At 41.7% G+C, this 17232-nt stretch overlaps 2 protein-coding genes across 22 annotated transcripts in view; one reads left to right on the top strand and one right to left on the bottom strand.

The window, feature by feature from the left end:
- COL9A1 (collagen type IX alpha 1 chain) overlaps window positions 1-3667 on the top strand; it is a 205032-nt gene extending 201365 nt beyond the window's left edge. For all 10 annotated transcript variants that reach the window (XM_053286751.1, XM_053286747.1, XM_053286750.1 and 7 more), the window contains one exon: window positions 2661-3667. In XM_053286751.1, coding sequence (XP_053142726.1) covers window positions 2661-2845 — 185 coding nt within the window. In that variant the 3' untranslated portion in view covers window positions 2846-3667. The remainder of the gene's footprint in view (window positions 1-2660) is intronic.
- A 1931-nt stretch (window positions 3668-5598) lies between these two features.
- COL19A1 (collagen type XIX alpha 1 chain) overlaps window positions 5599-17232 on the bottom strand; it is a 404037-nt gene continuing 392403 nt past the window's right edge. For all 12 annotated transcript variants that reach the window (XM_053286727.1, XM_053286726.1, XM_053286724.1 and 9 more), the window contains one exon: window positions 5599-17179. In XM_053286727.1, coding sequence (XP_053142702.1) covers window positions 17064-17179 — 116 coding nt within the window. In that variant the 3' untranslated portion in view covers window positions 5599-17063. The remainder of the gene's footprint in view (window positions 17180-17232) is intronic.

Genomic DNA, 17232 nt, shown 5'->3' with positions numbered 1-17232 from the left:
GGATTGCTGAGAGGAAGGCTTGATGCTTTGCCAGGGACCTGAGGCCTCTGAGAGGACACTTGTTCTTGGGGAGGTTCCTGAACTCAAGAGCATAGCCTTGCGAGACTGTCTCCAGCACCCACTTGTCTGAGGTCACTTGGTTCCATGCCTAGGAAAAGTGAAGGAGATGGCCCCCAACCATCAGGGAGCACTGGAGACCTCTGGTTGTTGTGGAGGAATGCTTCTTGGTCCCCTTGGCAGAGAAGGAGGAGAAAGCATCAGAGTAAACTTAGAAGTGTTTTTAGAATAGGTTTAGGACCGACACCGCTGGGTTTTGAATCTGCTCGTTTAGTGGTTCTGAAATGTCTGCTTTGAGTGGTGAAAGGACTACTAAGACTTGCTCCTACTATTCTCCTTCTTCCCAGTGGGAAGAGCCTCCTTCTTGTCCATTGTGTCTACCAGGACAGCTTCTAGTGGTTCCTCAAAAAGCTTAGAATCTGAAAAGGCAGAGATGGCTAATCTGGCCTGACAACCTGAGTCCACCTCCCAACTACAGAGCCATAAATCGTGCCTAGCCATGGTATTAGCCACCATTGCGCATGACCCAAACTGTACCAAGGAGGAATCAGCTAACAGGGTAGCTGAAAGAGCGATCATCTTAAGCCCATCTTTGACCATCTTGGGAGTAGAATCACTGGATGCTATTTCCTCAGCCTAGAGATAAACTGCCCTAGGCAAAACTGATTTGGTAACAGATGCTTTGATGGCAGCTGCTGAAGCCACAAAGAAGCATAAATTGCTACTTCTGCTCTCTTGATGCATGGGTCCTTGGGGCCTCCCTCCCCATCTGTTGGGAGAATGGCAGGCGTTAGAGCCACCACTGCCGCATCCACAGGAGTCTTAAGGAGCTCCATCATGTTGGAATGCAGGGTATAAAGTTTATTAGCCAAATGATTTACTGGCTGTGCCATTGCTGGATCGGTGCACTCCGACTTGAGAACCTGTTCAAAAAATTCTGGAATGGGGAATATTAATGGTGCAGTGGGGGAAACTGATTTGGCGCCTTTTGGGGCTTGCTCAGGGGCCTTGTCTCCTGACAACAAAGCCTCTGAGATCTGTAAAGTGTGGCATGCCTTGGCCAGCAGCATAGGGAATAGAAATGCCTGAAAAATTCTGTCAGGAGGATTACCTGTGTGATCCAGTCCTCCTCAAAAAGCTCCCCTTCCTCTCTGGGCTCAGATGGAATGGAGGCATCTGACTCAGTGGGCAGCACTACCTGCTCATGCTCAGTGCTAGTGCACTTTGCAGTGGAAGGGATGTTAACTTTAGTGGCTTGGGCAGGTCCAGACTTTTCACCCTCGTCTTTACTCCTGTGTTAATGGGAAGGGGAGCGAGATGATGACGTGGAGGGTGAGCTCTGAGATGACTGGGAGAAACCCCTGGATTCGGAACCTCCGCTTTGTACCACTGTTTGTCTCTGTCCCTGGACTTAAGACCATATTTTCTTTTCTACCATTCTTATGGTTAGAGGGGGACTCAAGAGCATCTGTAAGAAGAAGGCTAGAAGAAGGTTTTCATGGTTAGAAAAGGCTCCCTTAATCTCTTTAGAAATAACAGTCTTCACCCACTGGGTAAACTGTGGGTGAGCCTGGCCCCCACTGAAATCTGGAATAGGCATAGGGGAAACCTGGGGTGATATAGTACTCACCCCTTCTGAAGCCTTGTGTGACATCACACCTTGCAGGAGCTGAGTGGACATGTTTTCACTCAAGGTATTCCTCTCGCTCTCCATGTCAAAGTGGTCGGCCCTCTACCTGCCCTGTGTGCAGAGGGGAAGTAGTAAAGGCCAGGAGCCCTGGCAGATTGCCCTGCAGACTGCTGGAGGGAGGCTCTCTGTAGCATGGGAAAGTGCAATAGTCTGCTGGAAGCAGCCACACCCGGCCTCTGAGGGCCACAGGATGCAGAGTCTGTGCTTGGCTGTGCCTGGTGTAAGGGGCTGCCTGAGCTGCTGAACAGGGACCTTGCCACAGCCTGAAATGGGCCTAATGATAGTTCCACACACATACTGTAGGCCTCTAAATGGCCCCACAAGGCCCAAGGTTCCTCCTCCTCACAGGCCCCAAAGTCACCCTGTGGAGAGCCCCGTCCTTGACTGGAAGTGTAGGAAAGGGCTGGGAGGGGAGGGGAAGCAAACAAGCAAATAGAAGAGAGAAAAGAAAAGACAAAAAATGGAGAAGAAAAATGGAGCTCTATGTTGCGTTTTGTGGGGGAAAAACCCTGTTGCTCTGATCACCAGACAGGGCCAGTCTGGGAAGGTGGGGTGTCCCTCCCCCTGGAGACGCTTCTTGGTTAATGTTCTGCCTACCAATCCAGAGAGAGGCACCAGTCTTACTGTGTTTAATGTCCTCTGGGAATCTCTGGAGAAGAGCTGATTCCAGTCAGAGGAAATAAATACAGGGTTCAATGGGCCAAAAGTCTAATTCAGTCTAAGGCAGCTTCATACGTTCATGATAGTTATCTTCAGTGTATGCTGATGGGAGAAAAGGGAAAACTTGAAATTCAGATGGAGTCTCCTCTGTTGTTGGACTCATACCGCCCGCCCACCCACCCCAACTATGAAGGCCCATTTAATATGCAGCTCCAGAAATCTCATGACCCATGTATTGTGTCTGTCTTTGCAGGAGAACCAGGCAAGCCCAGCTATGGCACAGAGGGACGAGATGGTGATCGAGGCCCACCTGGAACAGCTGGCCTACCTGGCGTTCCTGGCCCTCCTGGTCCTCCCGGCCCCCCTGGTTATTGTGAGCCATCAGCCTGCACTGTGCAAGCTGGCCTACGAGTTGACAAGAATGTAAAAGGGCCATGAAAGCCACCAATAGTGGTACAGGTGACTGGCAGTACCGTACTATCTGCACGTACATTTGACAACAGAAAGTAAACAACAGAGGCAAAGCAGCCTGCAAAACACAGAGAATCCTATCAAAGGCTTGACAGACTTTAAATGCACTGGTTGTCCCTTCTTCAGCTTGTACAAAGAGTACCTGGCAACCAAACTTTACAAGTAATGGTGCTAACAAAATAATACCAGATGGCTTTTCTTTGTTATTGTGGTTAAACATGTTCAAAAAAAGAACACCCCCTGTTAAAGATAGGGGACTAACTTTATCCTCTTTTCTCCCTCTCAATTTTTGTACTGTAATACAGCATCTGAGCGAATGACATGATACCTTTGTAGCTGTTATTGTCTGACACATTTGTAAAATAAATTATGATTTCTGTTGCATAGGTGCTGTAAGCTAGCCAACCAGGAATGTCCCGCTTTTGCTGTCACTGTGATTCAAATGTACAGACACAGCTGCCACATAACATCATGTGAAATGTTTTTGCATGCTGTAAACCTCTAGAAGTGTATGAATGCCCGTTTATTAGGAATCGGTCATGTGAAATAATAACCCTTACACATGGGGGCAGGGTTTACTCTTCTGCTGCTGTGTATATTGAATCCTGTTTCTTATGACACTGTTGTCAGCTCTACCGTGCCCCACTATGGTGGAAATCAAACCAAGAGGTCAAAAAGCCACTGGCAGGGGCATTTTCATCTTTGGAAGCTGTGTTTATTTATTTTAAAAGATCTTAAGTGACACCTCTGATGTATAAAAGTTGAAATAAATAATTTTTTTTAACCCTTTTCATTGTTTGTATGAATAGTAACTAAAAATAAAACAAAGAGCTTTTCTGGACTTACTTTCCCTGAAAGACCCCCAGTTACATTTTGGGTTAGTTTCATTTTGCAATGAAACAAAAATGCCTTGTATGGATTAGCGTCTCTCTTCTGTGTACATTTGTTTTATGAATTATATATATATTCTCTGATCTGTCATCTTGCAAGACAAAAATAAAAGTGCCCTTATTTGAATCATCACCACTACCACTTTCTCTATGTTGCTGTTAGTATTTTCCGGGGTGGGGGCTTGTTTAGGGGAACCAACTTAAGGGGCATTCCTATTCTTCTCTATTTGATTAGCATCTTAGGAAATATAATTGTGGGACTTTCTGAAAATAAGAATTTAATCATAAATGCTGTGTTTACTTAGTTGCATTTCACTAGTAAATTTACCTCTGAGAATACTACCTACAGCTGGTGCAGTTTACATTTCACCCTGGATGAAATCCTTAAACAGGGCAGACATTCCAATGCCACAAAACCCCAGAATCTCACCAAAGCAGTACTATCTTTCTTGCAATCTCCTTTGCAAAATCCAAACAGCCAGCTCAAGGAACACTATCCTCTATTTCAGTTACTTATTTTCAGTTACTTGTTACTTTGAGACCCCCAAGGACCTCAAAGTGGCACATATGGTTTCTCCCCTCCTTTATTCTCACAACAATCCAATGAAGGTAGGTAGACTGAGAGAGAGTGACTGGCTTATGGTAAACCTTGTGGCTGAGCAGAGATTTGAACTGGGGGTCTCCCCAATCTTAAGTAAACTACCACCCAATCTGTGGTAACAGGCATGAATTGTCCCCTTTGCTAAATGGGGTCTGCCCTGGTTTGCACTGTAAGATATGCTTCCTGCTGAAATAAGAGCATCTCCTTCTCTGTTTGTTTTCAGGAAGACCCTCAAGACTTTCCTGTTCTTGCAAGCTTTTAGTTAGACTTTTAATAGTTTTCATAATTTGTTTTATATTGTTTTTATCGTGTTTTATGTATTTTAACCTGTAACTTTAATGTTGGGATATGTACACCATCTAGAGATTTATATATCAGATGGTATAAAATTTGTGGTAGACAGACAGACAGACAGACAGATAGACAGACAGATAGATAGATAGATAGATAGATATTCCCCTCAGGGGATGGGGCTGCTCTGGGAAGAGCATCTGCATGCTTGCATGCAGAAGTTCCCAAGTTCCCTCCCTGACATCTCCAAGATAGGAGAGAGACTCTTCAGAGAAGCTGTTGCCAGTCGGTGTAGGCAATACGGAGCTAGATGGACCAGTGGTCTGACTTGGTATAAGGCAGCTTCCTATTTTCCTACGACTTTGGCTGTCTAGTGCTAGAAGTGCTCTGCAGCGATAGAAGTATGCCCTACTTGCCAATGGTGAGGAAATCTGGTCAGTAGGCATGGTGGAGTGCCTCTCTGGGAGGGCATGATCAGTTTGGTTTGCTCCTCATTCTCTCTACTGTGTATGCGTGCTTTATTATGAATATACTTCAGATAAAGAACAGTACAGACACATTGAGGGGTTATAAGAAATAAACAAAAATACCTTAATGATTTCAGAAACACAAAGAACTGGGGGGGGGGTCTGACTGATAGTATGGAGATAGATCTCAATACTTGCATTTCATGTGACTGGTCCATTCACAAGTGAAGGTGGTTTGTTGATTAAATAAGTATTTGCTGGCAAAGGAGTTGTATTAAAATGTGTCTGCTGTGTGGACCACCATAATTGCTACCAACCTTACATCTCATAAACAATAAAAACCCATAGTGGACCATATCTGACTCCTGTCCACAATTACTTGCAAGTGCTATTGAAACAAATCTTTATTTCTCTGTAAATATGCATAGAATCAAGACGTTAAACAGAAGAAACAGCAATTTTTAAAAGTCATCGCTTCCATCAATTAACCTTTATTTGAACCATAGCAACAGCATATAAATAAACAATTGTTAAAATAATCTGACAATAGAATGAAAACGGTTTTACCAAATCCAATCACATGAGACAAATGTAAAAGAATGAAAATTTTAAAAAGGAGCAAAACTGATAGAGACTTTTGTTAAAATTCTCAACAATCCACAAATTTATAATGTGGGTTCAAGGAAAACATAACTACATATTTAGAATGGTAAAGAAACATATGTTCAATTCAATGCAATACAAAATTAATTTAAGCCCAAAGGAGCTAAGTAGATGATAAATCTTCTTAGCATGTGCAAACAACTGAGCTTTCAATTTGTGGCAAAGAAGAAGAAGAAGAAAAGAACATTATAGATATTGTGAAGATTGACTGACATCCAAAATAGTGTTTGCTAATGCAACGAAAAACGTTGCTGGCACCTAAGCAGTTTGCGGCACTGCATGAAGCTGTGCCACTCTGTGATGTTATGCAGCTGCTTGTGGAGGCTCCACTCCAGGATAGATATAAGGTTGCCCAATGTGCTGTGGAACCTGTTGTGCAGCACACTGTGCAACATATTGACATCTGCTAGCTCAAGAACTAATCAGGAACAGATGCTCCTTTTCTGCCTGTCATTGCACTACTTTTTTGCGCTAGCTACATTACACTAGTGCAGCAGTAGTCTGGATGTAAGTTGCCAGAAATGTTATTAAGAAAGCAAAGACAATAAAATATTATCTCATCAACTTTTGCAAACAAATGAGATGACAAAATATTTACAAAGAAAAATTCAGTAAATAACTTAACACACATTTACTTTTCATAAGTGAAATCTGAAAGACAACAACACACTCGGGCCACAATCCAACCCAGAAAAAGGTGGCTCATCTAATGCACAGGGAAATGCAAGTGGTTGGAACACTACCTGCCCTGCTCTGTCTCGGCAAATACCATTGATGGTGTTGCGCAACTGGGCAGTTCCGGTCCATTGTAAAGTTGCGCAAACACAGTTGCTCCATGTGATAATGGTGTTGTGCCACTGCGTTTGCACAACTTCTCGATGGAGCGGCACTGCCCTGTTGCGCAACACTGTTGGCAGTGTTTACACAGATGCCACAGAGCGGTGGTGCCCCAACTGCCCACATTTCCTTGTGTGGTATGTCAGCCAGTGTGCTTGAGTCTGGCAAAATCAATGGAACTTGAGCATTTTTAAGCCTGGATTGGATTGTGGTACTAATGTTGGCTTTATATTCTGTACTTCTGTTGCATACTTTGGTCTATTTATATATAATATATTTCCTTGCAATTTAAATGTCATTCAGTCTTTTTCAACTAACCTGAACAATCCCAGCCCATCATCATAATGACCTGAAGGTCTGTTAATGGTTATCAGATATGTTGAAAACTAGCTTTACTGGCAATCATTTATATCCAACAATTGTCATTTGCATACAATAATAAAATTCCAAGGAAGGTTTAAGACAAAGAAAAAAGAAATAAAAATTAACAGCCTGCTATACTCAGGCTGATATTACCCCTGAAACCAAATACACTTTTAATACAAAAATAGTGATATTAAAATGTTAATATCAAAGATAAATAGGCTGCAGTTTCCACATCATTTACAAAGCATTTTTATTTAGGTAAAATTGAAATATACTTACTGCTCCCATAAAGATACATGGCACTATGTGGGGTGGAAGCAGGAAAGGCTCAATAGAATCTTTGTGGGGATTCCCGCCCCATGGTACACAAAGCTGTGTGCATGGGAGGGATTTGGTTCTGTTACACTGCCTACGAAGTACATGATCTACATATCACAAATTAACTGTGAGCATGTCACAGTTACCCTGGAACAAACGTAATACAGTGGCCAGGTTCAAACATAATGAGAAACCATGGCTTCCCACTAAGAGAGTGAGCCTTATGATCCCCCACATAAGTCTTGTTGAGACATGGCCCATGTTGTATTCACGTAAGGCATCTCAAGAGCATGCTGGAAAACCCTGCCCCGGAGCAAATGCACCAAGAAGCCTCACACACTACCACATTCTCCAAGCTTATGGCATTTGTCTGAAGAGGCAAAACACCATAAGCATGATGGTGTTCACTTTCATGATCGAAAGGCTGGGATGCCCCAGCCTTCTGATGATGGAAGCAACCTTTTTTGGCATGGCTGAACAGGGCTTTACTCCTTCTCTCTCCTTTTCCATGTAGGAGAGGAGGAGACTGAAAACTTCTGCTTTGGATTTGAAACAAACCACAGTTTTGCATTATATACAAGTTTGGCTTATTCAAACCTCAGTCAGGTCAAACAAACCAGGATCAAACCATGGCTTCATAGTTTGTAAGTGTATATATTGCAGAACTGTGCTTTATTTCAAATGGGAAGCAGAAGCTTTTACTCCTCCTCATGTATCAAAGGTCTGATGGGGGGGGGAGGAGGGCATAGCTCTCTGAAGTTTGCTTATAGCAGGGAATCATGGTTTCCTGTTCCAAATAAACCCAGTCAATGAGAATGATCCAACCAAAGTTAAGCACCATCAATTCCCATCTAATCCAATGAAAGACTTAAATCTGTTCTGCTACGGGACACAAGGGAAGAAGGGTTTAATTGAATCCCTATCTCCTCCTAAGTGTGCAAAGTTGCACATGTGCTCCTACTGAAAAGAATGGGACCTTTAAAAGTGTAACTTTGTCTGAATTGTTCCCTATGCATACAAGATAAAATAAATGGTAGTTTTAAGACAAAAAGAAAAAAAGACAAACATTTTAAGGATAAAAACGGAAACTTGGTACAAGATTAATTTCTATATATAGTGCACTGTTTCATGTCTTATATACATATGTAGAATTCAAACCCTATTAAATCATACACACAAACAAAAATGTGCCACATGCCACCATGTGGACTTAAGGAGGTATAGCACACACCCTGAAGAACTCTGCAAGATTTTAACATTAACTAAGCTACAGTAACGTCATGATTTTTTAAAAAGACAAATTAAACAATCTACACAGTGATCATTTAAGAAAAATCAGAAGCAATTTTAGTAATGTTGTGATGGCAAGACTTCAGTAATAGTTAAATAATCTGACTCAAGGAATACAGGAAGCACATCTTATAGTATTCTACCTATTATTATATACAGTGAAACCAGAATACTTTACTGCAAAAACCTTCAAAAGCTTTCTAGAGATAAGATTATGTAACTGTGCAGAACAATTGTACCAGTGCACTAGCCTGCACTACCAAAAGCAGATCCCAGCGAAAAGTAAAAGTGGACAGGAACAAAAAGCTACAGGTGAGAGGCAGAAACCAATATGGAATCTTAGCAGAACAGGTCACCCACATTTATCAATGGGCTTGGAGGAAAACAACTATGTCATCCATTTTCATCGGTGGCCTTGACCAATTAACTAAGCTCTAACTCTAGATTGCAGCCACACATCTGATCCTGTGAGCCAAGAGCAGGCTGAGTTTAGTTTGGGGCCTGCTTCTACACTCCTCCATTGTCCAGTGGGACAGGAGCTGTCAGACTGTGAAGTCTCACATGCACACAATTTTGTATTAGATCTTAGTAATTGTCGGCAGTGTAGAAAACATGTTTGGTAAGCAGAGAGAAGCTTCTGCATACATAACATAACTTTGTGTGCAAGAAAGTATAGCATAGAGGAAACTGACCCCACACTGGAATCATGATTGCAGTCATCAGGACTAGGGGTGTGCACGAATTGATTTTTTATTTCTATTTGTACCCAAATAGAAACACCCCCAATTTCTTTTGGGTCCAAATCTGACCCCCTCAAATCACCCCAGATTCGATTTGTACCCAAATTTTTTGGATATGAATCAATTTGGATTTTAAAAAGGGTCCCAGGGCCAAAAGCGTGGAGTGGGTGGTAGTGCCCAATGGGTGGAAGCTACCACTCAAATTTCAAAGAAATTGGGCAAAGGGGTGATTTTTAAAGAATTTTTGAAGTTTGAGCATCTTTAATCTTTTCCCCATAGGGAATAATGGGGATTCAATGTTTGCCATTGAATCCACTCTCATTTGCTACCAGAGAATCTACTCTCAGAACACCACAGAAACAACAAAACCCAGTGCCCCATGGGCTTGTGGATTTCAGGGTGTATGTGCACTACACCACCACTCGCTCTAGGCCACCCTGGTGCCCCCCAAGTGGAGTTATGAGGCTGCTGAAATCCCCATTTCTCCCTATGGGGGGGAAAGCTTAAATTGCATAAACTTCAGAACTTCTTTAAAAATCACCTTTCACCAATTTATTTGAAATCTGGATGGTAGCAGACACGCATTGGGGCACTACCACCTGACCCACTCTTCTGTCCCCGAAACCCCTTTTCTGACCTGAATCTGCCCCAAAGACATACCAACTTCAAAAATTCTTTTTAAAACACCCCTTTGCCTAATTTCTTTGAAATTTGGGTGGTAGCTTCCACCCATTGGGCTACCACCCAACCTACTTGGGCCACAAAATGGAGGTCCGAATCTCCGAATTTTTCAGATCCGAATCGTGGTGATTTGTTTTGTACCTGAATCTGGGCAATTGAGTACAGGGGTGATTTGTTTTGTCTACAAATCACCCGAATCAGCCAGATTCAGGTAAAAATCATTTTGTTCCCGAATTGTTTCGCACATCCTTATTCAGGATTTTACTCATGAGCCATGACCGAGAGATATTGGGCACATTCTGAACGTTGCCTGTAAGTATGTACCAAGTCGGAAGGAGAGGAACCAGTGAGCATGGGGAGTGCACATTCCAATCGCGTATGTCATGTGAAATCAATAAATCCAATTACCAAGATCTCAACTTGATTTCTAGATATTGGGAAGTCAGTATAATGTTGGGCAAATAATCTTGGCAAATAGATTGGGGTGGCTTCATAAGAACATAAGAACAGCCCTGCTGGATCAGGCCCAAGGCCCATCTAGTCCAGCAAACTGTTTCACACAGTGGCCCACCAGATGCCACTGGTAGCCTACAGGCAGGAGTTGAGGGCATGCCCTCCCTCCTGCTGTTATTCCCCTGCAACTGGTACTCAGAGGCATCCCACCTTTGAAGCTGGAGGTGGCCCACAGCCCTCCGACTAGTAGCCGTTGATAGACCTCTCCTCCATGAAGTTATCCAAACCCTTCTTAAAGCCATCCAGGTTGTTGGCTGTCACCACACCTTGTGGCAGATAATTCTAGAAGTTGATTATGCATTGTGTGACAAAGTACCTCCATTTGCTGGTCCTAAATTTCCTAGCAATCAATTTCATGAGATGACCCCTGGTTCTAGTGTTATGTGAGAGGGAGAAGAATTTCTCTCTTTCTCCACACCGTGCATGATTTTATAGACCTCTATCATGTCTCTCCGCAGTCGTCTTTTTTCTAAACTAAATAGCCTTCATGACACGTCATGACTGGCTTCATGACATGCCCATTGGGAGCACATGCTCCCTCTGTTTGCTGATTCCTCTTCTTCCAACTTGGTTAGTATTTACAGGCTCTCATCAGAACCAATCCATTCTTATGCCATGGTTGCCTCTGCTCTCCAGCAAACTCATGATCAATAGTTAGGGTACGCATTAAGACACCTTCCCCCATCACAACAGGAATTCTGCACTGTCCAGGTAGATGGCCATGCTGATGATGATCTGTGCAGCAGTGTTTGCAAGACGCCAGAAGCACAATTTGAAGTGTTTCCCGGTTGAACTGCAACATTCATTTTCCTAACTGATAGACAAGACTAACAAGCAGAAACTTATTTCTTCACTCGAAGACTATTGACTGGATTAGTCTGGACTGAATTTCATTCTATTTTAATTACTGATTATACGTTTCATTCTAGCTGAATAGTTTCGGAATAGTTAATTTGACCTTTTTTTCCATTTTCCATTTTTTATTTTAAGTTTGTTGACATTCCTATGGCAGAGGAAAAAAATAATCAAAACAGAACAAAAAGGACAGTTTAACTTAAAATCACAACCAAAAGTTAAAACTGTGTGCTATTCGGCACACATAAGAGAAAAAAGGAGGGCATATTTCAAGACATCATGTGGCCTAAGTTAAAGTGGCAAATCTACAGAATTATTCCTGATAGTATTAGACATATAAAAGACTCTTCTTCTTAAAAACTGTGTGAAGAAACAAGAACTAAACCTACTCTTTCATACACAAAAATGACACTATCCCTTTTTAAAGGAAAGCATGGAAGACAATAAAAATAATCCAATTATATCTTCATCAACAGAAATTAATGAAAACTTCAAATACTGACAAGATTTTTCCAAGACACAAGCAAAAAAAAAAAAAAAAGCTATGTGTTTTAACTTCTCCCTGCCCACTCAAAATATATAAATGTTTTACTTTCCGACAAATTCAAGTAAATTAGCCGTTATATAATACTGCCAGGTACTTTACCAAAAATTGAGTTCGGCTAGCTAAAACCCAAAATATACACACAGCACAAAGTAATATACCATAACAACTGTTCTGCATTTGCTGTCCAAATGAGAACATTTATACAGAATATAGAGAAAATACACTTTTTTGTTATTCTTACAGCAAAGTCTAAGATAAACTGTACATCAAAAATAAAGAGGATCTTTTCAATTAAAATTGGAATCACTCAAGAAGTTTAGATAAGACATGACTGAAAACCTAAATGCAAAAATACCCATCAGACATTATATCCATTTAGCTGTACTGAGGGCTAATATCTTGGTTATGAGAAATCCAGTTACTCCATCAAAACATCACTGGTACAACTGCTTTATTTTAAGACTCAATTCAGCCCAAATTTAATTTTCAGGGAATTGAACCATTTTTGGCAAGCTTTCCACACTTCAGCTGCCTGAATCTAAAAAATGTTCTTTTAAAAAACAAGGGCAAACACAGATATCTAAAAACCTGGAGTACAATCCATCCTCCCAAATCATTTTTATTTCAGATCACACTTGCAGGTAAGTAACTCTTGCTCTGAATAGGGGCTGGTTCACATGATTAAAGCAACGCCCATTAACTGTTACATTCCAGATTTGTGCAGCATGCATCAGAATTTTTTTTGCTGATTCCTGGATAGCACTGCACCAACCCGACAGTTGACCAAGTTCATTAATCTTAGATCTGAACTTGGTGTGCCAATCCCAGTTAAATGTCTTTTAACGAAAGGCGGTATATAAATGCAACAATAAATAAATAAAATAAATGTTGATTGGCTGCAGCATGGATCTAGGATCAGGAAAAACGTCTGGGTTCTCATGATATGTTCTGTAGGAGCATGCATGGCGTGTGAATCTGGGATTTAATGGTTAACAGACATACCTGTGATTGTGTGAATCAGCCCTATAAGCAGACTGCATGAACAGCCTGGAAGAAGAGCAGACTGTCGGGATCTATATATAAGAGGCATGTCGGTGAGCACCAGAATTTGGACCTGGATGAGAGCCTGTACAGAACAGGCAGAGGGGGAATCCCCCCTAGGAAATCTTCTCTAGTGCAGATATAGACATGGGAGAATGGATCACATCCCACATTCTCTACATATATTCTCTCTCTCTCTCTCTCTCTCTCTCTCTCTCTCTCTCTCTCTCCATGCACAATGTCTGACATCCAGCACAGAGCTACTTATCTGTAAAGCTGTGCTGCAGGGCTGCTGTGTCTGATTCAGGGCTGCATAAAATGGGTGGCTGGGACAATGCAGAAATCTGCAGAAGTGCTGCTTGTGCAACCACCAGTTTTGTGCAGCCCTGATGCTGCTTTTGAAGGATGCAGCAGCCCTACAGTGCAGCATGACAGAGATGTAATGCTAAGCTGGATGGCAGCCAGTATCAGTTTGCTCCATAATTTAACCATGGAGAATAAATGCATGAGGCTTTAAATATATATATATATATGTACAATGGCTCACACAACTGCTGTGGAGGAAGACAGGGGAGAGAAAGTCCAGGCTGTTCACAAAGACTTTGGGATTGCAGAACAAGTCTTTTCACCCTGGAGACTGCATCTACTAACCAAGAGCAAGCTTGATTTTTAGTGCTGTCAGATATTAGCAAAACACCTTTTAAAACCTTAAAGAGTGGCCAATGTATAGTAGCACAATCTCTTATAGCCAGAGCCTACTTCATCAGATACATGAACTGGCACCCGAGAGACCGTAGATGCCTGATTGACTGGGCTGATTCAGATGTAACACAGAACCAGGATTAAATCCTGGCTTTGTGCATTGCTTCTGGTTGCTGCTCCATTTTCCTTATTAGGTACCATCCATTCTAAAGTAGCACTTGCACAACAGGCACAAGTACAAGGCTTCTTCTTCACCCCTCCTCCCTACTGAAGGTCCCCAGGCCCTCCCCAACAAAGCTGCAGGGGGAAGCTTTGGCTGCAGGGGTTTGGGGATTAGAGAATATGTGCTATCATTTTTTAGCAATGCTGTTCTACCATTTACGTAGGAGAAACAAACGGGTCACTCTGTATATGTGTGAGGAAAAATGGAGATAAATCAGACATTCAAAATGGTAACAGCCAGAAACCAGTCGGTGGGGGGAGCATTTTAATCACCCAGAACATTCTGGAGCAGACCTTAAAAGCTGCCATATTCCAACAACATTCCAAAGGGAAAATCCAATACGAAGCTGCCAAATTGGAATTCATTAATAAATTGGACACTGTGGACTTTGGTATCAACAAATCCTGACAGCAGCTAGCACTACCCAAAGCAATTATCTCTCTTTAGGTATTTATTTGCACTATTGACCTTGTTATGCTTATTCATCATCAGTGGTTGTTCATCAGGAATGAATTACATGGATCTTACACTTATTTAGTTGGAATCTATATTATTTGTGTCCTGTCTGGTACTGTGACACACCTACAGCTATCTTTTGCAGTGCTTGACCTTTTGGCCTTACTTTGTAAAAAAAGAGATTTTCTTTCTTTCTTTCTGTACTCAAAGTATATACTTGTGACTACTTCATACATCTGACAAAGTAGGTTTTGGCTCTGGAAAGTTACAATACATTTGTCAAGTCTTTAAGCTGCCACAGGTCTCTTTGTTATGTTTTCAGCATCATTCTGACATGGCACCTCAGGAATTTCTTTCTGACCCCAAGTTCTAGAAATGCACCCACAAGACACTCTAGTGTTTACATCTAGGGAATCAGAGACTGGAATTTGTTGCCACAGGATGTAGTGAAGGACACCACCTTGAATGGCTTTAAAAGGGAATTAGACAAATTCATGGAAGACAAGCCTATCAGTGACTACTAGTCCTGATGGTCATTCAGAAAAAGTATGCTAGTTACAGGGGAGCAATGATAGGAAAGAGGGTATTCCTTCTTCTGCTGTTGGGTCTCCCAGAGACATACTGGTTAATCACTGTGGGAAATGACTCTGGACTAGATAGGCCTTGGGCATGATCCAGCAAGTCTCTTCTTGTATTTGTTCGTATATGTTTAAAATTGTAACATTAGTGGGAAGGGTTTGTAGGAAGTATTTATGTGTTGACTCAAAATTAAGACGTGTGGTTATGAATAGAGGAACATCGTCTACAAACTCTTCTAATATTACATTTTTAGTCATAGGATCAATTTGCACACAAGAAGTGGTCTTTGGCTGATTCCTATTTAGAGGAACTCTAATGTGCCATTAAGAAGGACATATAACTTCTGCTGCCAGGGACTACTGTACCCACCCAGGCATCTTCCATTTCTTGATACAGCTTTGATGTAGCTAAATCCACCCCAGGAACAGGTAAGGTTAGGGCCACTGTATTCTAGAGTGATTTCTATTTAAAGTTATCTCTTTTTATCCTCAAGGGAAACAAAATGGTAACTGGCCTGAGACACTGAATTTTGCAAACTGAATAGTGCTAATATTTGACTGCTATCAGAAACTGAACTTCATTGTTCAACTTTGAGAGAGCAGAGAGGTAAAGGCAGACACTGTTAATGAAATACATGCTGACCATTTGGTACTTGTCAAGGTACACACATCTCTTCAACATAAAATTACCTACAACTTCTGAATAGGTTCTTGTTAGAATTTTACCTGAGACAAAGGCTCTGGCATATTACAACAAAGCAACAACCCCTGGCTCATTAAATTAGAATCTAATCATTACTAACCTAAGCACAAGCCCATACATTCTAGAGAACTTTAAGTGGATATATATATGATAGCTGCATGCTATCACCATTAATCCCTGTGAGAAGTAAGTTAGCATCTGATAAGTAAGGGCTCTTTCAACATGTGAAGCTTAAAATAGCTTTTTCTCAAATTGGTCTATAATATGAGGGTAAGCCCTAAGTTGGCTGCAGTATACATTCCATACTCTGGCCTGCATGAGCCATTTTCACGCATGCCACAACTCACTGAAGGAAAGCTTGAAAGGTCCTTTTTATCTTCATGTGTGAAAAACATGTTCAGAAAAGCAGCGCCATAAGAACAAGCTCATGTAAAGTCAGCAATCTCACACAAGGGCAGCGGGAGCATGGAAAACCTCAGCTGTTTTGAAGAATAATTATACACTGTTTTTCAAGAAAAAGTTCAGAGAGAGGTTTACATAGCAGAAGGAATGAGAAAAAGATCGAGAAAACATTTTTTTGTCCCCAAAGGCCTGACAATCAAAGAAGAAACAGAAGGGAGACAGCAGCAACAGCCATTGGAGTGGCACTATGTTGGGTTGAACAGGGACAGTTGCTCTCCCGCGGTTAAATAAAAAAAGAGCCACTACTAGAAAAGGTGCCTTTTTGCCCAGTTAGTCGTTGCCAATCTGTTTGATTAGGAAGTCACCCAAGCATAGATTAATAAACACTTCAATACCCTGGCTGCAGTTTTGTAAGCACAATTTTTGAAGTTATGTGTAGAGTTTTAAATCCCCGTGGTGCCCTAATGAAAAAGCTATGTTATCAATGATAACGTAGGAGGTAAAAACAGGAAACCTGTGATTTAGTACATTTCACTTTTGTAAATAGTAGGTTTAAAAGCCATTAAGACATCAACAGGCCATCATGATCCAAGAAAAATTACATATGAACATAAGAACAGCCCTGCTGGATCAGGCCCAAGGCCCATCTAGTCCAGCATCCTGTTTCATACAGTGGCTCCCCAGATGCCACTGGAAGCCTACAGGCAGGAGTTGAGGGCATGTCCTTTCTCCTGCTGTTACTCCCCTGCATTTTTCTAAACAAAAAGCCCAAAATTATAAACATATGGAATGAACTCAAGGAAACAACATTTCGGCATTGGCTTAACTCTGGAAAAGAAGAGGTTCAGCTGAGATGCTCTGTAAAATGTCTGTACACGATGTAGTGTATATGGACAAGAATGCACCAAATATTTTAAAGCTTACATTTGTAATTAGGTGGAGGGCAGGGCAGAGTGAAGAAGGGATAGATCTGGAATCAAAACATCTCCAGAGAAGATTTTCATTTCCCAGCTGTCCATGGTTAAGTTTGAGAGAGATGATAATAGCAGTCTGCTGGGTTGCACCTTCCTGTTGGTCCAGGTGGGCCCTGTGGACCAGGTCCTCCTGGAGTTCCAGGTGGACCAGGCATAGCACTGACTAAGGAAATTCAAACAAAAACAGAAACCCTGCAATTAATCTGTTAATTCCTA

The sequence above is a fragment of the Hemicordylus capensis genome, chromosome 1, assembly GCF_027244095.1.
Source record: "Hemicordylus capensis ecotype Gifberg chromosome 1, rHemCap1.1.pri, whole genome shotgun sequence".
Lineage (NCBI taxonomy): Eukaryota > Metazoa > Chordata > Lepidosauria > Squamata > Cordylidae > Hemicordylus > Hemicordylus capensis.
This window is presented reverse-complemented; position numbering and strand designations above follow the sequence as displayed.